Source organism: Stylophora pistillata, chromosome 2 (genome assembly GCF_964205215.1).
Source record: "Stylophora pistillata chromosome 2, jaStyPist1.2, whole genome shotgun sequence".
Classification (NCBI taxonomy): domain Eukaryota; kingdom Metazoa; phylum Cnidaria; class Anthozoa; order Scleractinia; family Pocilloporidae; genus Stylophora; species Stylophora pistillata.
Genome location: NC_142520.1, coordinates 32,703,489 through 32,728,870, shown reverse-complemented (window position 1 = coordinate 32,728,870; position 25,382 = coordinate 32,703,489). Strand labels below are relative to the sequence as shown.

Here is a 25,382-nt window from a genome sequence, read left to right as displayed (position 1 = left end):
CCCGGTAGCCTGACTCTCCACTTTAAACATAAAAACTTACCTGAAACGGGAGGTAATGTGATCACGAAGGCAGTCCTCTCAAGGCGAGGCCCTTTCATTGCACTTGGACTGGGTTGACCATTGCAATTACCCCAAATGTGGGTAACTCGAGCGTATAAGTTCTGGTAGTGGGGACCTGCATACGCGCTCGTCCCCGAAAACCTGTTATGAAATACCTTGCCCTCAACCCCTGACTGAATCATCAATTGATCTTGATTTTGCAGTTGACCGTTAAGAGGGTCAACTGAAATGAAGTGAGAACAAGAGCAGGAAGGAAAAATAACCAAAATGCCATTGGACACAGCCAATAAGATAAAGATTAACCAATAAGATATATTATTTTCGTTCTAATATTATCAGATTCAAGGTATCAAACCAGTTTTCACTGGTATAGTAAAGATAGATAAATATATGAATATCGCATAACAAATTTAGCGCTGTGCGCAGCTACATTTCTATCAAAATAGTCTTAGAATATAATAGAAAACTCAATTTAACCGGAAGTCGAATTTCAGACAAATTTGAATATGTTAGTTTATAGCTATATTTCTGTTTAAACAGTGAAACGATAAATTGGAAATTCAAGTAAACCGCATGTCGAATTTAAGAGGAAACTGTACATATATTAATCTTGAAACGTCTCGATTTTCTTAAATTCTTTCTTTTGTTCTATTAACTTGAACGCATTCGATAATCTGCTATCTTTTGTTAACTTGAATAGCATGAATATGCTTAATTCATAAGAAGTTATAATAATTGTAAGAATACAGAATCTCAGAAGAAAAGATATCAGTTATGTTAAATATTTAAATATCAATTCTGGTTTCCCAGTCTCCCCGTTAAAATCGGTATTATCTATCACAATGAGATATGATAAACACTGTTTCATTTCATTACAAATCATGATGTTAGGGGTGTCACTCATTGACCAAATGAGCTCGTTGTTGCTGGGATGTTAACACAAGATTGCAATATTCATTCAATAATTTATAAATACAACAATTAAAACACTAAATAAGAATAAGAATTAATACAAATTAAAACATTAATGTACAAAGAACATGAAAAGATCTAATGTAAGAGCTAACTTATGTTTTGTTCACATACTTTTAATAGATTTGCATTTAATTATAATGCTTCTAACACATTTATATTTTTATTGTATTGCAATTGAGATAAAGCAGAATGCTTCTCTATTGTGAAACTATGTCTGTTGTTCAAATGTAATGTGAACATCTACAAACTTCTCTTAGTTTTGTGAAAACAGTGCAAAATTAAAATCATTAAGATTTATAGAATTATTCGAACATGAAACAAGTGAATTATATAGCTATTTTTTGTTATGTTGTCTTGTCTTCTTTTATCTTATTGTTTTCCTTTCAAATATTGTATGCCTTTCCTGGATATCTGCTAACTTGATTTTCTTCTCTCTTTTAATGTTTGCTTTTCTGTCCATTCTGTGTTTTTTTCTTGTTGATATTCTTTTCTTTGTAATTGTTTAATCATTGATTTCATTTTTCATGTTTTGCTTGTTTTAAAATTCTTGTTGCTTATTATAAATTTGAACCATGCTAGGTTCAGAATACTGTTTTGTAGAGCATTCAAGATAAAACTATGAAAGTTTGAAGATCATATCCAGTTGTAGCTATGCACTGATTTGAAGACTGCATCCTTTGAAATCAATGTCACTGTGCATCCATATCTGTATGCAAAAATGTAACTTGTATTAACCAGGGAATGTACCTCTCAACTGATAAACAGGAGAGCATTACACCTGCTGCCAAACAAGCATAAATGATATTATTGATGCTTCCGTTTGGTCTTTTGAGTTTGTCTTATACATTGATGTTAAAGATATAAACTTCAGGTTGTTTGAACTGAATAAATCTTTATCTGAAGAAAGCAGTAAACGTAATGCTCAGTCTTTCCTTTGAACTAGTGGATGATACTGCTCCGGGTTAGTCTTAGTCACAAACAGCAAATCATCAAGCTTTCTTAATCGTGAGATTGCTACATAAGCTGCGCCTTCTGGTGCAAAAGCTGAGTCCAACCATAGAATGACTTTTCCCAAGTTTTGTCCTTGAACTTTACAGATAGTAGAAGCATAAGCTGGTACTATAGGATATGTTGTTCTCATTCCATTTTCAACTTTTTGAGTAACAGCATAAATAGCAACTGTGCTATCATTTGATAACTTTAGGAAAACTGTTGCATTATGCATTGTTATTACTACTCCAGTTTGACCATTGACTATAGCTAGTTCTTTATTTCTGTTTTGAGTGATAACCACTCTCATGTTTTTAAACAATGGACTGAGTTCATCATGATCACTATACCGAATATTTCCAAGAAAACTGTCTTCATCAAATAAATTATTCACTGCAACTTTGTTCACTCTTGCAGTTGCACTCCTAGTCAAAGTTAGGACTAATGCTTCAAGATAATCTTTTAAAACCTTTAAAATATCAATATCACGGGCTTCGTGATGAAATACAACGCGTCCTTGTTCAAGCTGATTGATTGTATTGAAACTTGGTTTAAAATACCGCAACACCAGTAGAAATTCATTGAAAACAGGATCCACACATCTATGCTGCTGCAAAAAAGTGACTATTACACTATTTCTGAAGAGAGCCTGAGTCTGTAAAATTCCTTTAGTGGTTTTGATCTTGCCATCAACTGTAGCTATTGGTTTTTGCTGTTGTTGGTCTCCAGACAGTAATACAACTGGTCTTACATGTAATTGTTGTAGGGTCCTGACCACATGCTCAAACATTTTAGCTGATACCATTGAAATCTCATCAATAACAATCAGATCATAGTTGCCTAGATCCCAGTTGACTTGTGGTCTTTCTGTTTATCAACTGGGTATTTGAAAATACTATGAACAGTATTAGCTGCAAACAGTACATTACAAATAGAATTTGTATATGAAGTTGACAACATTCCAGTTGGTGTTGCACACAATACACGATATTGTGCTTCTAATGTTGTTCTTATTGCATGTTTAATAGCAAAACTTTTTCCTGTTCCAGGTTTACCAGAAACTACAATAAATTTGTGGCAGTCATGGCCTGATGTTTCAGGTAACTCTCTGAAGTTTCTTTCATCAAGAGTTTCTACAACTTCATGATCTTGATCAAATTCGTCTTGTTCAATACTTACTTCAGGAACATCATTGTAATACTCATGTCTTTGGCTAAGAAATCTTTTTACAAGCAAAGCTACTCGTTTGTGTTCTAATGATAATTCATCATTCTGAGAAGTTTCTTCTATTTCTGTGAGTATTGTCAAATTTCCTAATACCTGTTAGTTCTACTAAAGTGAGTAGTATTAGTTCTGGATTGAAAGAATCTGCAACGAGTACTGAGTCTGTTTTGAAGTCTGCTAAAAAGCAAAAATTAGGGACTACTTATCTCGATAAAGGAAGCAAAGTAATGTCTTCTGTAACTGAAAGTGCAAAGAAATCTGAAGGTAGTAGCGTGCCAGCAAAATGGCGAGTACCATTGCTGTCATCTAGTGACGAAGAAGAACTAAGCCGCAAGTCTAAGGACTCTGCAGGACAGATTAAGTCTAAGAAAGAGAAAAAGTGCAAACACAAGCATAATGAATGAGAATGTGCTTGTTTGGTGGCAGGTGAAATGCTCTCCTGATTTTTCAGTTGAGAGGTACATTCCCTGGTTTATGCATGTTGTGTTTTTATAAATAGATGTCAATTGCCCTGAAAGAGAAGGTGTAACTGAATTGTTGGCAAGAGCTAAACAGTTAAATATCGAAAGTGATGAAGAAAGCATACGTAGTTCTATACTGAACTCTGTCGAGTCTCCGTTAGACGAACAAAAACAGTCAGATGTTGAAGTAGTGGACACTGAGAGAGAGAGGAGAAAGGGAAAAGAACTGAGAAGAAAGGAAAGAGAGGAAGAAGACAGAAGAAGAGAGGAGGAAGACAGAAGGAGAGATGAGGAAACATCTAACAGACGAAGAAAAAGAAAACATGACGAGTTGAGAGATGAGAAGAGAACGAGATCACGAAATGAGGAACAGACTCAAAGACGCAGAACGGGTAAGTACAAGTTGGTTGGTTTTATATTTTTCAAGATTTTACTATTGTATTCTTTTCTTTTGTAGTTCGTTGCTACAATTGTGGTAAGATTGGGCACTTTAAACATGAGTGTCTGAATAAAAGAAAACGACCAACCAAAGAAGGATTCACTTTCAACCTCAATGGAGGAACGATGCAAGTTCATATTCATGACAAAGATTTCAGGTAAAAAAAAAAATTTTTAACATGTTGCGTTATATACACGTTGATGTTTCTTTTTCTTTGTTAATATTGTAATATTGTTTATGGTGGTCATTGTCAGTTGTGTGGTTACTTGTTTTACTTAAACTAGTATTGACCAGATGTTGCGTTATTTTATTTTAGATCCCAGCAACAATGAGCTCGTTTGATCAGCGAGTGATACCCCTAGCATAATGATTTATGATGAAATGAAACAGTGTTCATCATATCTGGTCTAATTTTAATTAGAATACAGAATCTCAGAAGAAAAGATATCAGTTATGTTAAATATTTAAATATCAATTATGGTTTCCCAGTCCCCCTGTTAAAATCGGTATTATCTATCACAATGAGATATGATAAACACTGTTTCATTTCATTACAAATCATGATGTTAGGGGTGTCACTCATTGACCAAATGAGCTCGTTGTTGCTGGGATGTTAACACAAGATTGCAATATTCATTCAATAATTTATAAATACAACAATTAAAACACTAAATAAGAATAAGAATTAATACAAATTAAAACATTAATGTACAAAGAACATGAAAAGATCTAATGTAAGAGCTAACTTATGTTTTGTTCACATACTTTTAATAGATTTGCATTTAATTATAATGCTTCTAACACATTTATATTTTTATTGTATTGCAATTGAGATAAAGCAGAATGCTTCTCTATTGTGAAACTGTCTGTTGTTCAAATGTAATGTGAACATCTACAAACTTCTCTTAGTTTTGTGAAAACAGTGCAAAATTAAAATCATTAAGATTTACAGAATTAGTCGAACATGAAACAAGTGAATTATATAGCCATTTTTTAGTTATGTTGTCTTGTCTTCTTTTATCTTATTTAATAATGGTCTAAGACATTATAGAGTTAGAATAATCAAACCAATCCCGAGTTTTCTTCGGTTCGGAAAGATGCAACAAATCTATCTAAAACATAACGACCAACTCCCAACTTGCCAAAGGAGTAACTGTCCAGGGCATTACAGCAACGCCTGTAACAATAAGATTTGCTTTAACTCTCAAAAAACCGGCCATGAGTTAATGTAGTGAGTGTTTGTTTAATTTTTCGAGTGTGTGTGTAATTTTCAAGTGAGGTGGGGTTCGATTCCCCAGCGAAGTTGGCGGCTGGTGCCCCTCATTTCTGGCAGACCCCGCCCTGAGGACTTACAATTCAGCCATGGGAAGGAAGTCGACATGTAGGTCAGCAAGCATTGCACCGCCCTCACGGAAGCATGGCCATCCACCTTAAACATAAAAAAACCTTACATCATGCAGGGGGTACTGTGATCAAGGAGGCAGTCCTCTCCAGCCGAGGCCCTTTCATTGCACTTGGACTGGCTTGACTCTTGCGATTACCCCAAATGTGGGTAACTCAAGCGTATAATTTCTGGTAGAGAGTGTTCGTGCTCGTTCCCGAAAAGCTGATGTAAAATATCTTCTCCTCAACCCCTGACTGAGTAATCAACTGATCTTGATCTTTACTTTGACAGTTTAGAGGGTCAACTGAAATGCAAAAAACAAAAAACATAGAACAAGAGCAGCAAGGGAAAAAACCCAAAAGGCCCTCTGACACAGGAAGACAGGAAGACAGGCAGACAGGCAGTCAGGCAGTCAGGCAGGCAGTCAGGCAGGCAGACAGGCAGGCAGACAGGCAGGCAGACAGGCAGGCAGACAGGCAGGCAGACAGGCAGGCAGACAGGCAGGCAGGCAGACAGGCAGGCAGGCAGGCAGAAAGAGGGACAGACAGAAGTGGCCTGCGTGTTAGCAGGCAGATACTTAGGGATAGAAGTGATCGTAAATGAAGGGCATGCAGCTGGCCGGAAGGTGAGTTTTTGTGAGGATTTGTATAAACCTGTTCGTTCTAGATATGTCTACTTTCTCCATTATTTTATTCGTTTGTTTGCAAAAGAAAAGGACAGGAAACCAAGCAGAGGACTGACTGATGAACTGATGGATGGACCAAGCAAAGAACAATCGATCAATACATGGGCAAGTAGGGCATTTGATTTGGAAACGTGAGTACATTGTGAACTGTATCTGTACTAGCCGAGGTTTTGTTGTCGTGATTTTCTTAGTGCGAGCGAGCAAACAAACAGGAAGGCAGAGGAGTAAAAATGCTGAACCTTCTCCCACTTTGCCTCATTTCAGTCAGTTTGAATCCATCCGCCTCTATTAATCGTGGGAAAGTTTAGTCTTCAAGCCTCCAAACAGCTGTAAAAGTGTCCGTGTTTACCTATTCATGATTTGTCGGACCGTGGGAATGAGTTGATGTCACGTACATAAGTACAATTTGTCACACAACAATGTGTCGAGAACACACGCGCGTGCCCTCGCTCCTTCATTTGCTTGCCCTTATGCAGTGGGAAATGATTTTGGCCTCAAGCTCTGCGAGTTTTGGCAAAATTATTTCTCTCCTCTCTCTTTTTATGGTTTGTGTTTTACTCTTCACTCATCTACGGGACGCCGTGAGAAATGATGCCATATCGGAAGCGGTTAACCGGATAAAACCTTGAAAGAGTACTCAGACAAAAAAATGAAGCCTACAAAATGGGGTATTCCCAGGCGGTCACACATCTAAGTACTAACTCGTCGGAAAGGGCTTAACTTTGGTGATCGGACAAGAACCGGTTCTTTCCCTGTGCTATGGTCATAGACAAGGGAAAAGAGCGTAAATTTCGTTGGTTCTCAGTTAGGTTTGACCTGTACTAGCCCTAATTCCGTTACTCTAACCCCAACATCATTACCCACCAACATCGTTACCCTAACCCCAACATCGTTACCCTAACCCCAAATTAGGTTCACGAGTGGTTCATGGTGTTACCCAAAAAGACTGCCCCAGAAAAAAATTCATAAAAATTTTTTTATTTTTAATTAAAACTTAATATATATAATCTTCTGGGATAGATATATATTACCATGTAATATGAAGTATTTTTATTAAAAACCCAGTGAGATATTTTAGTCCAAAAATTGCTAAGGTAGAGTCCTGAACTTTTGCAGGGAATGAGGTCAAAAATACGAAAATTGCAAAAAAACCATCACAACTAAACAAAAAGTGAATATTCCCCCTCGAGCGATACAGATTCCCCTATATTCCTCCCTTATTTGGAAGTATTTTTTCGTGAAAAGCTAACGATCTAATTACCTATGCATAGACACATGAACCCCAGGTTTCGCAAAAGTGACCTTTCTTCTCAACCTCATAACTTCCTTAATTGAGACGATTTAGACATGAATTTTACACACCGTAATGCCAATATAATGTAGTTTATATGTATAGAATTTCATAGAATAAGAATAAATAGTTTTGATTTTATAGCTATTCTTCTTCAAAATGTCAAGTTTTTGGGTAAGCATGAACATGGAAATTTATCGAGTTATTTATCCCACATTTTATCCAACAACAGCAAGTTACATACCATTATAAAGGTCTCAACAAGAGGAACAGATTGATGTATTTAGATTCTCTTAACCCTCTAATGCGCATGCGTTGGAAACGCCGGAAAGGATGAAAGGTACACGCCAGGCTCATGTTGTTACCCCTCTAACCCTGCCCCAAAAAAAATTCATAGAAAAATAAGGTTTTAATTTCTGACCTTCAAATTTTTCCTACATATAGCCATTATCCATTACTATATTCGTAAAAGGTTACATAGGATTTGATTGAAAACTGTAGGAAAAAAGCCACTTAGGGTTGGATTTTATCTAACGCCATGAACACTTCAGGGGAATCACCCTAAAAATATCTCAATTATGCCCAAATTTAGTTTGTATAATGTTAAGTGCATTACCTCTTATGGCCCAGAATACCAGCTCATTCCCCCAAAATTTATAAATCCTGTCGAGGGGCAAAAACCCTTTGGAGGGTCTAAGACTTCAACTCGAAACTCAACCTTGAAACTAGGGCTAGATCGCAAAACTGCTAAAATCTTTATTCTTTGGTCTTTTGGGCTGAATCTTTCACAGAATGTTTATGGCGCTATTTTTATCATGTGGACCAAGTATGACGTCATCTCGTCAAATATTTTTGATTTTATGCGCCTTTATCGTGAAATTTGCATATTTTGAGAAAAGCCAGGGCTGGGGTTAGAAGGTTACTTACGTTTTGTTGAGCACTGTTTAATTCAATGTAGACACCTTATACATCGTTGGAAAGGTCTCTTTACGAACTACAACTTGAAGTATTTAAAAATACAGAAATCATTAATGCGCATGTGCTGGAGATCAAAGAAGCTAAAAAAATGGGGTTTTTTTACCCTTTTTTGCAGGGCTTAAAAAGCCCTCTAAATCGCACGCAATTGACACCAAATGATATTGACATGATAGTCCATAGACTTAACAATACTCTGCTGTTATTAGCTTAGGTATTACTCTATGTCCAATTTTTTTACGAATTTTCTGCTAACACTGGTGTCATATGTACGCTATGCAGACCTATCACTTTTCTCTTAAAAAATTCATAAAAAATTTAGTTTTTCTCTTTTTTTCGTGAAAGTAACAGCGATGTAACCACAATATCTTGGTCTTTTAAATGAAGTAAAAAAAAAGGAATGATTTTTTCAACCCTTTTCGTCTTCTCCTAGACGTTATAAATCTTATGCGTTTTAGGCAATTCTCCTGATACTTACACATATAATAGAACTGTTCCTGCACTAACTGTCTGCCAAGTTTTAAGGCTGGAACAATGAGGGTTCTTTAGTTACAGTAGATTGAATGACTGCCTGTCCATTTCCCAATTATGCCATTTTCGCCTTACTCATAGTCCTTTCAAAATTTATAAAAAATTGAAACATCATTAAAATGACATAATTTTTTCAGCATTAAATAGACCTTACAATGAACTTTACTTTCATGTGAAATTCTATAAAAAAATTTTTAATGAAATTTTCGATTTGATTGACAGAAGTCAACCTTGTTTGACAGATGTCAATCAACATCACTTTCCTAATTTAGGAACATCACAAGAAAGGCAAAGGACTGGAGTGACATACCTGTAAGTTTTAAGTTGGTTAACAATTAGGGTTATTGAGTGACAGTACATTGAATGACTGCCTGTCCATTTCAAAATTATGATATTTTCGCCTAACTGCTAGACCTTTGAAAATTTATAAATAAATTTAAAAGAATTTTAAAGACTTTGTTTTACCAGCATTGAATAAATCATAAAATAATGTGTTTCATGTAAAATTCTATGAAAAATTTTAAAACTAAATTTTCGCTTTGATTGACAGAAGTCAACCTTAATTGACAGATGTCAATCAAAAACACCTTCATCAGTAAAGACTATGATAAGAAAGGCAAGGATCTATTGTGTTATGTCTGTAAGTTTCAAGGTATTGGAATAAAAAATTACGTCTCCACACTTCGTCAAAGTTGAAGCCTTCTCACACTGTTCAACTGTACTTGGGTGTCGTGGGCTCACACATGTCATTCCAGCCAACCTTCAAAGCTGTAAGTACACACTTTTTTTGCTCCCTTTTTTTGTGTTTTTTGCACCCTTTAAAGACCGCGCAGAGGCCGTTCACTTATCGGAAGATGTTTCTAAGGTGCTCGGGCACCTTCCTGAAACATTTTCCTTGCATAGAAAACGGACGCTTCTGCGCAGGCTTTGCTTGAAGCTTAAGGGTGCACTGTTCATCGTGATGTTGTTATAGGACTTCTTATCTAACCCGAGGAACTCTTTTAAGTGTTCAATGATGTTTGTGCATGTACTAAGGAACCGATTGGTGTAGGTTTGGACACCCCTGGTTCCTTTCTTCACTAGTTATGACGTCATTTCTATAAAACGTCACACGCGCATAACTTTGCGCTATCTCAGTTGGTGGCATATTGTAATACTGCTTTTGTAAGGTCCTAGCAAAGGCTAAGTGCAAGCCAAATTTCATTGCAATCGACTGAATTTGCGCAAAGTTATGAGCGTTTGAAATTTTGTTCAAAATGGCGGACGGGAATGTTCCCTCCCAGGCTCCTCTCGGTATTTACACCAAGTCGAGGTAAACTTCAACTCCCTATATCTCCTCCGGGTTTTAACTTGAGACTTTCCAACAAAAGGGATCGTCAAAAGGGTGAAGGCATAAATGTGGAAATGCTTCTTGTGACACCTCACGAATAACTGTAAGTACCCAGTTCCCAAAAATGACCAATTCTAGTGACACCTCGCGTCGATGGAATTTAACTATTTTCAACCATGTTTGGTGGTTGGAGTTCGCAATCTATGGACTTACTGCTCGTGAAGAAACACGTCGAAATATTTTATTAGAGAGGAGCTATAGTCAGTTGAAGTAACCCCCCTTGGTGCAAATTTGTAGTGTTGGAGGACCCTTGTTATTAGAACTTGAGGACCTCCTGTTCATTTTTCAATGATGATTGATGCTTGTTTTATGCTGTGATGTTCTTGGAGGGTCCTTGTTATTAGAACTTAAGGACCTCCTATTCATGTTTGAATGATGATTGATGTTTGTTTTATGCTGTGATGTTGTTGGAGGTCCCTTGTTATTAAAACTTGAGGACCTCCTATTTATGTTTGAATGTTGGAAGACCCTTGTTATTAGAACTTGAGGCCCTCCTATTCATGTTTGATGATGATTGTTGCTTGTTTTATGCTATCATATTGTTGGAGGACCCTTGTTATTAGAACTTGAGGACCTCCTATTCATGTTTGAATGATGATTGATGTTTGTTTTATGCTGTGATGTTGTTGGAGGTCCCTTGTTATTAAAACTTGAGGACCTCCTATTTATGTTTCAATGTTGGAAGACCCTTGTTATTAGAACTTGAGGACCTCCTATTCATGTTTGATGATGATTGTTGCTTGTTTTATGCTATCATATTGTTGGAGGACCCTTGTTATTAGAACTTGAGAACCTCCTATTCATGTTTGAATGCTTCTTTATGCTTTTTTATTGCTGTGATGTTGCTGATGGCCCTGCTTTTTTGGAACCTGTACACCTTTATTAAAACTTCATGCTCCTTTTTTTTAACTTTAAGTTCTGTTCCTGCTCCTGTAAAGTGCTGGTATCTAGGGTTGATACAATGTCCCAAAAGAAATCTAAAGAGAGTCTAGACGACGTTATTAAATTGATGAGTAGGGCCTCCCTTAGTGATGTCGACGCCCAAGAGTCACTCAACATCCGCCAGGGCGTGGTATTTGTTCCACCGGAAACATACGAGCCCACAGATATGGGCCAGACCATGGCTAAAGACATGCAGGAATTTTTCAACTTTGTGGGCGCAACCGATTTCTGCAATTTGCGCTACATTAACGACCTCTCTCGAAAAATGCTATCCTACGTGCAGTACGTTTATGAAGGAGTTGCCGAGAAACGCTTTAAGACCTCCAACAAGCTTAAGGCTAAAGACCTGACTAGGCACTCACTTCACATTCTTAAAGATGTCCGCGCATCAGTGACGATGTGCGAGAAAGTCCACCGACTCCAGAGTACAGCGATGGAGAAGCAGAGGCAAGCTGCCAATCAGGAAGGCGATATTTCGCACGATAGCCATGTGGACCCTGATTGGTCGACGGAGAAGGTTAGTCGGCGCAACTTGTTACTAGCTTCATGGCAAGCTCTCTGGTGTTCAACTCGAAGAAGAAATTCAACTAACTTTCCCCCTTTTTAATGTCCTTAGGAGGCGAGTGCATCCGAAGATGAAGAGGAACAGGTCCGAGCGTCAGAGGCCGACCGCAGTGAAGAGGGGAAGGATGGTAGCGAGCGTGAGGATGAAGAAACACAGCCGGCAAAGGCCACCCCAAAACCCAGACTGAGGAAGAGCTGCCTAGTACCCTCCTGCAAGGGTTTTACAGGTCTGAACCTAAAGAGGCACCTAACAAAGGTACAACTAGTATTATGTCTAACCTCTGTTTCAGTCCCCAAAAGGTCAATTCATAATCGAAAATGTGCAAGTTCAAATTATTCATTACCGCTCTTTCTTCAAGGTTCACTATTCCAAGGGAGAAATTTCCGTGCAGGACGTTGATCGCCTCGCCGCACTAGCAAGTGTTAGACGTTCCAAATTCAGGGCCATTCGTCGCTATAAGAGAAAGGGTAACACATCCAAGCCAACGAAGCGCAGGAGGAGATGGTGGTGTCCAGTTGCTGGCTGTAACTTCCTTGGGGCTTACCTGCCCCAACACCTTACCCAGGTCCACCGGCTGGACAACAAAGGTATGTCTACACCTCCTTCATCTCTCCGCCCAAAACACAATTGATTCTCATTGATGTGATTATTCTTACTCCAAAGGTCAGAGGTACAAGAACTATTTGGGGATGGCGAGGTTCTACCAAGGTAGCGACGAAGAGATCGAAAGCTGGCGACCAACCCCCACAACATCCAGGTTGCCACGTATGCCACCCAAAAGGCCCTTCCCCGTGTCCGAGGTTTACACGGACACGTCATCTGGTTCCTCCCCACCACCCAAAAAAGGGAGGAAAGAAGAACAGGAGGACTCCCGTTCCAGTACATCGTCGGAAGGAGTGGCGCCAACGCCCCCCCGCCCCACAAGAATATCTTTGGAGGGCACCCCTTCAACATCCCTGCCGCGCACATTAGCTCCATCCTTGGTGCTTGCCACAAAAACATCAGTGGCCCCTGTCCAGGGCGCACAGGAAGAGTCTTAAGAGTCTGACTCTGGTTCTGAGACCTACTCTGAGAACGAGGAGGCTTTTTTTACTGAGCAACAGCCCACTACGCCTCGCCACAAATGGTTGGTGGCCTTTTTCAAGCATCTGGCCACACCTGATGCAGGGTTTCACCGCGACAGCAACCGGTAAGAATGAGGTCATGACTTAACATTTCCAATAATGCCAACTCCGTTGTTTTCATGTTGAAACCCGGGTTGAAGAGTGGTTTTTTCATTTACCTTTTCTTTTAGCCTGCAGTATGCGGCACAGGTCAAGGGAATGCTGGAGGATCTGGAGCCATCTGGAGAGGACGTTCAGGTGCTCTGTCAGGAGGATGGCGGCCGGGTTTGGTTAGAATGGGTAGTGCCCAGTCTAACCAGAAAGGCTGCCGGAACCCTGAAGAGTTACCTGAACTCTCTTCAGATGTTCCTTGAATTCGTCGTCAACAAGGGGAAGAAGCAAGGGCTGCCTGCCCTTAGAAGTGAGGATAGAGAGACGCTTCGAGAGCTGTCTGCCAGTCTGAAAGGGTGGAGAAGGACCATAACAAAGGAAACCTCTTCTGCCCGGTATGCAAAGATACTGGAAGAGACGGACAGGTAGGCTCACTTCAACAATATCTGCCCTAAGTCTATTAGTATCTGGCTGTTGCATGCTACCCTTGTTATACGTATTTTCGTAATTGTTCTGATTAATATCATTACAGCCTTCTCACGACCAGCGAGGTCCATAGAAAAATGCAGTCAGAGCCTGCCCAGCAGGGAAGGAGAGCGCTGGAAGCCGCACACAGGGGTACAGGGCTGACCCTCTCTCATTACCAATCAGCGAGAGACTTCCTTCTGGTTGCCCTAACAAGGACCGTTGGGACGCGTCCCGGCGCCCTTGAGTCTGCCACCATTGGCCAGCTACGGAATGCCAGGTGGGATGGTCAGAAAAGGACCAAAGTGATGCTTGTAACAAGCCATAAGCGCCAGGTAGAGGGGCCCGCACCCATACCCCTCAATGCAGAACTGGCAGAGGACATGGAGGTGTTTATCAGAAGACTACGGCCGCTTGTCAACCAGGACAACTCAGACGACGCCAAGATCTTTCTAAAGTCTGATGGCGCCCCATACCAAAAGGCACGATCGGCCAGTGGATCACCGCTTTTGTTGTGAAAACCAGCGTTCGTGCCGACAGACCCATCAGCGCCACGGACTTTAGAAAGTGGCTAGTAACTGTGATGAAAGATGCCAAGAGGCGAGGGGACCCCTTGGACGAGGATCTGCTGCGGCGCTTGATGTGCCACAGCGAGAAGACTGCTCACACTTGGTAGGTACCATTTATAAGCAGCTATGTGGACAGGTCTCTCTTTCAAGCATGATGACATTCATGCAATGTGTTTCTCTTTCATACCGTTTCCAACTGTAGGTACCTCAGGGAAGACCTAACTGAGGTGGCAGCTCAAGCGTCGCAGCAGATCGGGCTGCATACCGCGTCAGTGGAAGAGGGCTCGAAGGAAGAGGGCAACACGGTGGCACACCCAGAAGGCTCGTCCGCTTCCCGCTCCCAATCCGTAACTACATTGGCTCTGAACCCAGAAGAGCTTTCTGCAGTGTCTGCAATCTTCTGTGAGGACATCCTGGAGAGATCGTCTCCCAGGAGGAAAGATGTCGTAAAACATATGGAGAAAGATGACGTGCTAAAAAAGATCGTTCACTCGGGACGGAAAGTTAAGCGTGTGGTTGACTGGGTCCGCTACTTAGTGAAGAGGCAGCAACCTGATTTCCCCACCGACCTCCCCGAGGAGGATCCACAACAACGAACAGCCTTCTTTGTGTTAACGCAAACTTCTGCTCCATCAGTCTTTTCTTCATCATCCGCCAGGCAGCCCTGGACACAAGAGGAGACGGCTCTCATTACGGTGGCAGTGGCGCACCTGGACAAGGTACCCACCAACAGCGAGATACGCAGAATATTCGCCACCTCCATCAGACTGGAGCAGATCCCGAGGGATAATCCCTTTGACAGGATGCGCAACAAGGTGCACAACATCTTCAAGAGCCGCATGTAGGAGGGAGCGTGGCTGGGCGCCTTGAAGGAAGAAAAAAAAATGAAAATAACTACAAAAAAAAAAAAAAAGGTACCTGTTGTCTGATTCTGAGTGATTCGTTAGGGATCAAGAGCGAGCTGGGGTAACCAATCCCCGGGGAGTGCCCCACGAATCACTCAGTCTCGGACAACAGGTACACCCGTTGGGTTCTTTAGAGTAGTGACGTTGCATTGTTTTTTTTTTTCGTTGCGTCTTTAGTTTCGTTGCGTTTTTAACTCCGCCATTGCCGGTCCCAAGCCCGGATGAGAAAGGAGGAGGGTTAGGCTTTGGTCTTGTATCGCAGGCCTGTGAAAAACATTTGAGCAACGGAATAAATTGTTATTGAAAGCTATGATAGTGTCTTGTTCTTTGTCGTTGGAAGGGTTAAGGGTCTTCAAGTTCTTTTTCATCTCAGTAATATAAGTAGGCTAAGGGGTGAAAGTGAGAAAAGATCGTTTTAAGGCCTGGATACCACTCTAAAAGTGCTAGAAGATGTTTTTGGGCATCAGTGAAACTATAGCAGGAGTTTGAGGGAAATTTAAAATTTTGATCAAAATGGCCATGCTACCCCTTGGCCTAAAAATCCAAGATGGCGGACAGTAAATGGGGTGACCTCGCGGGAACTGCTATAACTACCGATTCTCTCATGCTGTTGACTTGAAATTTCTCTGAGATATAGACATGGCATGGAACGAGTTTGGTATGAAGTTTGAAGTAGTTAGCTTTTGAATCAACCGAGATAAAGCGGTTGGAGGATTGACAAGTGAAACCTCTAAGACGGGCTAAGGGTTGTAAGTCAGAATAACAGTTGTTAAGGCTAGAAAACCAGTTCTAAGATGCTATGACTAGGACTAGGACTGTCACTTTGACTAGGACTAGGACTATGACTAGGACTATGACTATGACTAGGACTATGACTATGACTAGGACTAGGACTAGGACTATGTCTAGGACTAGGACTACGACTACGACTACGACTAGGACTAGGACTAGGACTAGGACTAGGACTAGGACTAGGACTAGGACTAGGACTAGGACTAGGACTAGGACTAGGACTAGGACTAGGACTAGGACTAGGACTAGGACTAGGACTATGTCTATGACTAGGACTAGGACTAGGACTAGGACTATGACTATGACTATGACTAGGACTATGACTATGTCTATCACTAGGACTAGGACTAGGACTATGACTTTGACTAGGACTAGGACTAGGACTATGACTGACTATGACTATGACTAGGACCATACCTATGATTATGCCTTTGACTGTGACTACCACTATGACTATGGCTATGGCCTAGCCCTTGGGCATAGTCACATCTATAGTCATAGTATTACTCATAGTTATAGTCATAGTCAAAGTCATAACCATAGTCATAGCCATCATCTCAACCATAGTATCGTCATAGTCATTATCTAAGTCATAGCAAATACCAAAAATTAGACTATGACTATGTCTAACTATGACTGGTACTATGACGAGGACTATGTCTATGGCCCTATTCTTAGTCATAGTCATATCTATAGTCAGTGCATCAACCATAGTTATAGTCATAGCCATAGTAACAACCATAGTTTTGTCAAAGTCAATATCTAAGTCATATCATACTCATTGAAACCCTATGAGTATGACTATGACTTAGATATTGACTATGACCAAACTATGGTTGTGACTAGGGCTAAGACTATGACTATGATTGATGAAATGACTATAGATATGACTACGACTAAGAATAGGGCCATAGACATAGTCATCGCCATAGTACCAGTCATAGTTAGACATAGTCATAGTTTAATTTTGGTATTTTCTATAACAGATAATGCGCCTAAAATACTTGATAAAATCTATTGATATTACCCTAGGATATAGATATGTAAACAATAAACATCTTGTGTTAATTTCATGCCAATAACTTTAAAGGTTCTTGGAATAAAACCCATCATCATCCCCAGGGTAGAACCATGAAGACCTTAGGTAAACCAATGAACCCTATGTAACCCCATGAACACCTTAGGTAAACCAATGAACCCTATGTAACCCCATGAACCTTAGGTAACACCATGAACTACCCAGGTAACACCATGAACTCCCCAGGTAACACCATCAACCCCCTAGGGAACACCATCAACCCCATAGGTAACACCATCAACTCTGGGTTACCCCATGAACCATGAAGGGAACGCCATGGACCATGAAGGTAACACCATGGACAGGGAACCTAACCCTAAAACCCCAACATCGTTACCCTAACCCTAACCCCAAAATCGTTACCCTAACCCTAAATTTGGTAGCCTAGACCCTAACCCAAACGTCATCTCCTAGAGCCCGCGCACAGCACACCTTGAGAAGCGTCCATTTGAGGCAATATATCTCGCTGGGGGTGGGGTGGGGGGGAGTATAGAGATAAATCAAGTTTGGTAAATATTCTAAAGAACACCATCTTGTTAGTTAAGTGTATGTGGCTGGCGTCTTAAAGTTACAATGAGAAGATTATCAACCGATGAGCCACTGGGTCCGTTTTTTGGGACTCGCAAGGGCTTCTGGGGGCTACCTGCTACTATCCACCATATACTGTGGGAAGGATCCCTCTACCACCCCCTTGATTGAGGGTATTGGTGGGTATCGCTTCTCGGCCTTTTGGCAAAGATTCCACGAGGCCTATGAGAAACTTTTTGTTTTTGATGGTTCAAAACCTCTTAGGTATGGCTACTCAAGAAAGTCAGGAAAGTGTTTCTATCGGTGAGTTTACAAGTACTACGGAGAGCGCAGACGCTAGCATGCCCAGCTTGTTTTCAAGTGCAGTCGAAAGCGGAACGATGCCAGAATGCACACAAAGCACGTTCTCATGGGCCGACATGACCCAGATTGAAGTCCCAGAGGCCCTTAGAGCTCTGGAAAATTCCGGCGCCGCATTTACTGGTGTACCTTTTTTACAAACGCCAAACCAGGCCAAGATCACGAAGGACAGGTCCGTATATTTCTCAATCGATACGATCGTCACTTCGCAAGGAATCCCAGAAGGCTTCGACGCCGCTGGCATCGACATAGACTTAATTGTGTCTATTCAGAGGAGGTCTTCTTCCCGCTCGTGGGTGGTGACGTTCACCACCCACGCACCCAAAGAAGAGGCTTTGAAAATCCCACGTGTTGAGATCTCCGGGCTCACAGTCTTCCTTGGAGACTGTGAGAACAAGCTAGCTTTGGTAAAAATCTACGAGACACCATGCGAATTACCAGACACGGTGATCATCAGTCGTCTGACAAACTACGGCCGAGTGATGAGCTTCCGAAGGGATAAAATAGCGGACCACATTGAAAGTGGAGTCCGCACTGCGAGAATGGTTATCACTCGCCCAATTCCATCTTTTGTGAGTGTGGCTGGAGAGCCCATCTGTATCTGGTATCCCGGACAGCCGAAAACCTGTCGCAACTGCGGCTCAGAGGACCACGTCGTTAAAGACTGTACCTTTGTCCGCTGTTACAACTGCGAAACTCCCGGCCACCGTTCAAACGAATGTCCCAAAAATCCCAAGTGCACAGTTTGCCTCACCACAGACAACGCTTTGCTTGGCTGCCCCTTTGTGCTACTCAGCGCAAACGTGGACAGCAAACCGAAGCCGCCTAAAACCAAGGAACAGAAAGAGCGTGAGAAGGAGGAGCGCGCAAACCGTGCGAAAGCAAAGAAAGAGCAAGAGGAGAAACAACAACAACAACGAGAGCTGCAAGAAAAGCAAAAACAACAGCAACAGCAGCGAGAGAAACAACAACAAAAGGACAGACAGAAAGAACGGAACTCAGACAACGAATACGACAACGAATACGAACGCAAGGATGACCGAAGAGAGCGCAGAGATGATCGAAGAGAGCGCAAAGATGATCGAAGAGAGCACAGAGACGATCGAAGGGAGAAAGGCAGCGATGAGCGTGACTATCGTCGCGATCGCGACGAGCGCGATCGATCTTCCCGCCGCTATTCTTCTGGAAACGAGACTGATGACGATGGATGGAGAGATGTAAGATATAGAAAAAGAAGATAGATTACTTAACTAACCCTTACTAATGAATAGACTCAAAATTGTTTCTTTAAATGTTCGAGGACTTGGGTCCTCCGACAAAACTAGAAATATTATTCAAATCATCCAATATTCAAATTGTGACATTGCACTCCTACAGGAAACGCATGTCTCGTGCAAACAACAAGCCGAAAAATTTGAAAAACTGCGGGGCAGATGTCTATGGTCCTTTGGGACGGGCAAGTCTGCCGGCGTTGCAATCCTCTTTTCCCCAAGATTTTCTGGAAAAACGATACGTTTCTTGACTGATTCGGATGGAAGAGTCTTGAGTCTATTGATTAGTTTAAATAACCTCAAACTTAATATTGTAAATGTTTATTCTCCCAACGCCATTTCAGACCGGAAAACTTTTTTCTCACGTCTACATAATTATTTTCTCCCCCAGGGGGACTTGATCGTTGGGGGTGATTTTAATTGTGTGGACAATGTTTTGGATACACTTAATTGCTCTATTATTTCAAATTCCGACCAAAAACTTCTACGATCCCTCTGCACGGATTTCTCGCTTTCGGATATCTGGCGTAAAATTAATCCATGCAAGATGGCCTTTACCTGGTCAAATAAGGACAGAACGCAAGCATCTCGAATTGATCGCTTTTTCATTACTAACGGTTTAATCCCAGCAGCTAAGTGTAACATTTTACCATGCACGCTATCCGATCATGATCTCATCACATTGGATTTAACAGCTGGCTCCTCTAATCATGGTCCAGGTATATGGAGACTGAATATCTCCCTACTTTCTGACGCTGATTTCAAAAATGTTATTTCTAAATTGATTGTCAATTTCAAGCCTAAAATCCCAACATTTGCCTCCTTGCGCGAATGGTGGGATGCGTTAAAAAAAGAAATCCGTAAAACTAGTATTTCTTATAGCGTCCGTAAACACAGAGCTGCTAACGCAAAAAGGATCCTCATCACTAAGCAACTAACTCGAGCTAAGAATGCTTTGCACGCTAACCGCTTAAACGACCTGAATGTAATTAATGACTTGGAAAGTCAATTATCCTCCCTGATTTCTAAAGAAGCCGAAGGCGCCAAAATCCGTTCCCATGCGCAATGGTTCGAAGAAGGCGAGAAACCGACACGCTACTTTTTTCGCCTCGAGAAAAAACGAGCAGAATCTAATACCTTTGAGTCCCTCTTTGACGAAAATGGCGTGGATCGGAATTCACAAAAAGACCTCGAGAATATCCTAGTTAACTTTTATAAGAATTTATTTTCTAAGGAACCTCTTAATTTGCAAGTACAGACTAAGATTATTAATGACCTTGAGTTTTCGCTATCGGGCTTCGAACGAGATTTATGCGAAGGTCCCTTTACCGAAAATGAGCTACTCATAGCTTTGGAAGGCCTTCGGACTGGCAAATCACCAGGTTCCAATGGCCTCCCAATTGAATTTTATAAGTGTTTCTGGGATGATCTAAGTGATGTTCTCCTTTCCATTCTAAACGAGTCCTCTCGTGCTGGCTCCCTTGCGGATAGCCAGTACAAGGGCCTCCTACGCTTGATTCATAAGGACGATCGCCGCCTCATTAAAAATTGGCGCCCGATTTCCCTATTAAATACAGATTATAAATTAGCATCTAAAGTTATCGCCGAGCGACTAAAAAAAGTTATGGGCCTTATAGTCCATCAAGACCAGACCTGCGGCGTAATTGGTCGCACCATATTTTCCAATTTGGCCTTGCTTCGCGACGTCATTAATATGATCGACAAAACCGACGAGCCAGCCATTCTTGTCTCTCTCGATCAAGAGAAGGCTTTCGACCGCGTTGACCACGAGTTTATGAAGAGCGTATTGCAAAAATTTGGCTTTGGCCCTTCCTTCTGTAATTGGATAGACTTACTTTAATCTAAAGCTTTTTCCCGAATAATCGTTAATGGCTCCCTGTCTAGCCCTGTTTTCCTTCAAAGGGGTGTTCGACAGGGTTGCCCTCTTTCACCCCTACTATACATTTTAATTTCCGAAGTTCTCTCTACTCAAGTACGTAAGTGTAAGAATATTGAAGGCCTCCTGCTCCCCGGAGCCGGCGGCCTTCAATATAAGATTTCTCAATATGCAGAAGACGCAACGTGTGTATTGAAATCGAAGAGATCTCTCTTTTCCCTACTCGAAGTAGTGCACCAGTTCGAATTAGGCTCTGGCGCCAAATTGAATACTTCCAAGTCAGAAGCAATGTGGCTTGGGAGATGGCGGACAAGAGGGGACTCCCCCTTCGGTCTTAAGTGGGTAAATAAGATGAAAATCCTAGGTGTTTTCTTTTCTAACAGCCTAGTCAGTGTCGATGATGACAACTGGCGGGCCAAGCTCAACAAATTGTCTTCCGTTTTAGGCTTATGGAAACAAAGAGATCTTTCCCTTGTGGGGAGAGCGTTAATTGTTAATACACTAGGTGCCAGTCGCTTGTGGCACGTGGCCAAAGTTATCCCCCCACCCACTTGGGTACATGATAGATTTAAGGCAATCGTTTGGCCCTTCATTTGGAAGAGCAAAATGGAAAATATCAGCCGCGCTCGCTGCTGCGCACCCCCAGCATCTGGAGGTCTTAACGTTGTCAATTTTGAAGTCAAGTGCGCTTGTTTGCGTCTTTCAAACTTTATCTCCCTTCGCGATAGCTTTGGCACCTGTAAGTGGCACTATTTAGCCCGTTACTTCCTAGGTCGTAAACTAACCATTCTTGACTCTCGTTTTTGCTTTCCCAGTAATCTTTCTCCTTCCGCAGCTTCCCCCTCCAATTTTTACCGAATTTGTTTAAAGAATTTTCGCTCTCTACATCAGAGAGCCGGTACTTTGCCCGATCTTCTGACCTGCAAGAATCTCTATCTGTTACTTCTTGAACCCGTTCAAACCGCGCCCAGGTGCACCGGTTTCTGGGAGTCCGCCGTGGGCCGTCCCATTAACCACTGGGCCTGGGTGTGGCGAAAATCTAGGCTGAAATTCATAGAAAATAACAAAAATGACATTATCTCGCTGCTAATCCATAGAGTAGTTAGAGTACTATACTTACTTAAGTCTTGGGGCTACATTAACCACGACAAATGCGCAATATGCAATAAGTCTGAAACAATTGAGCACTGCTTTTTAGAGTGCTCTAGAGTGATTAAAGTCTGGAAGCATTTCTCCCCCCTTTTTTCCATTCTCCTTGATTCCCCTTTTACTATCTCTCCCACTTCGATTTACTACCCGCTTTCTCCTGTCGAAAATTCCTCCAGTATATCTCTAACGAATTTTTTAAAGGCGACTATCATTTACTGGTGCTGGTTCGCAAGGAACTGTGCAACTTTCAAGAACTCCCTTCTAAAGTCCGACTCAATCATTAATTTGGTTAAAAAACACGTTAAGACTAGAATCCTTAGTTGCAATACCCTGGAATTTTGGTCATACAGAAATGTGCTATACTCCATTGATATAGATGGAAATCCTTCCTTTTTCCCGTCTCTTGTTTCCAGCCAAAAATAAAAAACTAAGATACATTAACAGATATCAGTAAATAATTATCCGTTTACCTTGTACATAGCCAACTCCCACAGGTGGGCGCCTACTCCGGGCTGCTGTGGCCCGTGCGCTGTTACTGCCACCTGTGGGAGAAAACTGAACTGTAAATAATTAGCTACTTAGAATTATTTTGTATTTAGCCAACTCCCACAGGTGGGCGCCTACTCCGGGCTGCTGTGGCCCGTGCGCTGTTAGTGCCGCCTGTGGGAGAAAATATTGATCAGGAATTTCTAAATAGCTAATCAGTAACTTTAATCGTATCTTAGAATTTGTAAATAGTATCTCTGGAAAAATAATAAACCGCCTGGTGCTCCAGGCTTTTATATTTTTAAAAAAAAAAAAAAAATCTGTTCTTATCAGCTTAATATCTGATATGCTGCTCATTGAGTAGCTCATATATTAAACTGATTTTTGGAACTGGGCTGTGGAAAAGAGGCTTGCCTCGTCCCAGCCACGGGTTGCCTCGGTATAGCACTACCTCCAAGTGTGGCCCACTTCCCTTTTGGGGAAGACACATTTAATGGAAGGAAAAATAATGACTATAGCATTCTCTTCTGTGCACAGGAGCCCTGCAGCTCCAAAGGGAAGGCGGAAAAAGACATGACGGGCCAAGGCGGCAACTGACACTGGCTGATTTGAAGCGTGCAAAGCAGTACCACAAGGACATAGGTGGGGGAGAGTTTTACCACAGCAAGCGTATGCCTGAAAGGCATACTTACCTGACGCGGGAGGTACTGTGATCAAGGAGGCAGTCCTCTCAAGGCGAGGCCCTTTCATTGCACTTGGACTGGGTTGACCCTTGCGATTACCCCAAATGTGGGTAACTCGAACGTATAATTTCTGGTAGTGGGGACCTGCGTTCGCGCTCGTCCCCGAAAAGCTGATGTAAAATATCTTGCCCTTAACCCCTGACTGACTAATGAATTGATCTTGATTTTGGAGTTGACCGTTAAACAAACAGGGTGAACTGGAATGAAGAGAGAAGAAGAGCAGCAAGGGAAAAAGAAAGCAAAACGCCATGGAAAGAGAGACAGAGAGACAGACAGAAGTCGCCTGCGTGTTGGCAGAGAGATTTGGAGGAATAGAAGTGATTGTAAATGAAGGTGAGTTTTTGTGAGGATGTGGGTAGAGCTGTTCTAGATAGATGTGTGTGCTTTCTGCATTATTTTGTTCGTTTGTTTGCGAAAGAAAAGGAGAGGAAACCAAGGGGAGGAGTGACTGACTAACTAACCGACGGATGGACTAAGCAAAGAACGATCGATACATGGGCAAGAAAAGCATTTCTTTTAGAAACGTGAGTACATTGTGAACCATACCTGTGGCAGGCGAGGTTTTGTTGTCATGTATTTCTTATTGCGCGCGAGCGAGAGGAGGGAACGTTCGTTCCAGCCAGCGAGCGAGCGAGCAAACAAAGAGGCAGGCGAGTAAGTAAAAATGTGGAACCTTTTGCCGCTTCGCTTCGTTTCAGTCACTTTGAATCCATCCGCCTCTATTAATCGTGGGAATGTTTTGACATGTCTTGAGGCCTTGAAAGTGCTGTAAAAGTGTGCGTGTTTTCCTATTTGTGATTCGTGGGAGCGTGCGAATGATTCGATGTCATGTACAAATGTGGAATTTGTCACAACAATGTGTTGAGATCTCGAGCACGCGCCCTCGCTCCTTCGTTTGCTCGCTCTCTTGCATTCGGAAATGATATTGGCCACAAGCTCGGCAAGTTGTGGCAAAATTATTTCTCTCCTCCCTGTTATGTTAGTTTTTCTTTTACTCCTCACTCGTCTACGGGACGCCGTGAGTATCCGAAGCGGTTTACCCGGCTAAAACGTTGAGAGAGTAAGCAAAGGAAAAAATGAAGCCTACAACACGGGGTATTCCCAGGCGGTCACCCATCCAAGTACTAACCCCGCCCAACAGGGCTTAACTTCGGTGATCGGACGAGAACCGATGCTTTCCCTGTGGTATGGTCGTAGACAAGGGAAAACAGCTGAAATTTGGCTGGTTATCAGTTATGTTTGATCTGTACTAGCCCTAATTTCGTTACTCTGACCCCAAATTAGGTTCATTGGATGTTAATGTGGTCTCCCTCTAACCCAAGTCTACCAAAAAATTTGTAAAAAATTTATGATTTAATACTATCCAATGAAACTTGGCACACATAATGTAGAGACATAGATCTATATGCCTGTGTAATATCATTAATTTTTATTAAATATTTATTAAGATATTGGAGTTCAAAGTTGAGGTTGGAGTCGGCATTAACATTTGCGTGGAATGAAGGAAAAATAAATTAGTTTCTTATAAAAATCATACGGGATATGTTTCCCATCATTCCCCAGGGGGCGATATAGTTTCCACGATATTCCACAGGCATTTTAAATTTACGTTTCCTAACGTTTTTTATACAATGATTGTTAATGTGGACTCCCTCTAACCCTAACCTCTTTAAAAATTCATAAAAAATTTGGGTTTTAATATTATTTAATAAAACTTGATACACATAATGTACATACAAGGATCTATATGCATGTGCAATATTATTACGTTTTATTAAATATCTATTAAGATATTTGAGTTCAAAGTTGAGGTGGGAGTCGGCATTAACATTTGCGTGGAATGAAGGAAAAATAAAATAAATTTTTATAAAAATCATACGGGAAAGAGTTTTTATCATTCCCCCGAGGGCGATATAGATTCCACGTTATTCCACAGGCATTTTACTTAATTTTTTCTTCTATTAATTTTCCTTACTTATAGTCCTTTGAAAATTTATAAAAAAATTTTAACTC

General features: G+C 41.3%; 1 protein-coding gene, 4 non-coding genes and 1 pseudogene across 5 annotated transcripts; 5 read left to right on the top strand and 1 right to left on the bottom strand.

Moving 5' to 3' along the window:
• Window positions 1-32: 32 nt before the first annotated feature.
• Window positions 33-196, top strand: LOC148738412 (U1 spliceosomal RNA). Its single transcript, XR_015997952.1, has one exon. It is a non-coding gene; the product is annotated as a U1 spliceosomal RNA (small nuclear RNA).
• Window positions 197-5,592: 5,396 nt separating this feature from the next.
• On the top strand, window positions 5,593-5,745 carry LOC148738411 (U1 spliceosomal RNA; annotated as a pseudogene).
• Window positions 5,746-17,729: 11,984 nt separating this feature from the next.
• LOC148738410 (uncharacterized) lies at window positions 17,730-19,064 on the top strand. The gene has a single exon (XM_088747867.1). It carries the CDS (start codon window positions 17,730-17,732, stop codon window positions 19,062-19,064), a length of 1,335 nt encoding a protein of 444 aa, XP_088603993.1.
• Window positions 19,065-22,912: 3,848 nt separating this feature from the next.
• On the top strand, window positions 22,913-23,099 carry LOC148738409 (U2 spliceosomal RNA). The gene has a single exon (XR_015997739.1). It is a non-coding gene; the product is annotated as a U2 spliceosomal RNA (small nuclear RNA).
• A 211-nt stretch (window positions 23,100-23,310) lies between these two features.
• Window positions 23,311-23,474, top strand: LOC148738408 (U1 spliceosomal RNA). The gene has a single exon (XR_015997930.1). It is a non-coding gene; the product is annotated as a U1 spliceosomal RNA (small nuclear RNA).
• A 975-nt stretch (window positions 23,475-24,449) lies between these two features.
• On the bottom strand, window positions 24,450-24,568 carry LOC148738407 (5S ribosomal RNA). Its single transcript, XR_015998217.1, has one exon. It is a non-coding gene; the product is annotated as a 5S ribosomal RNA (ribosomal RNA).
• Window positions 24,569-25,382: the final 814 nt, after the last annotated feature.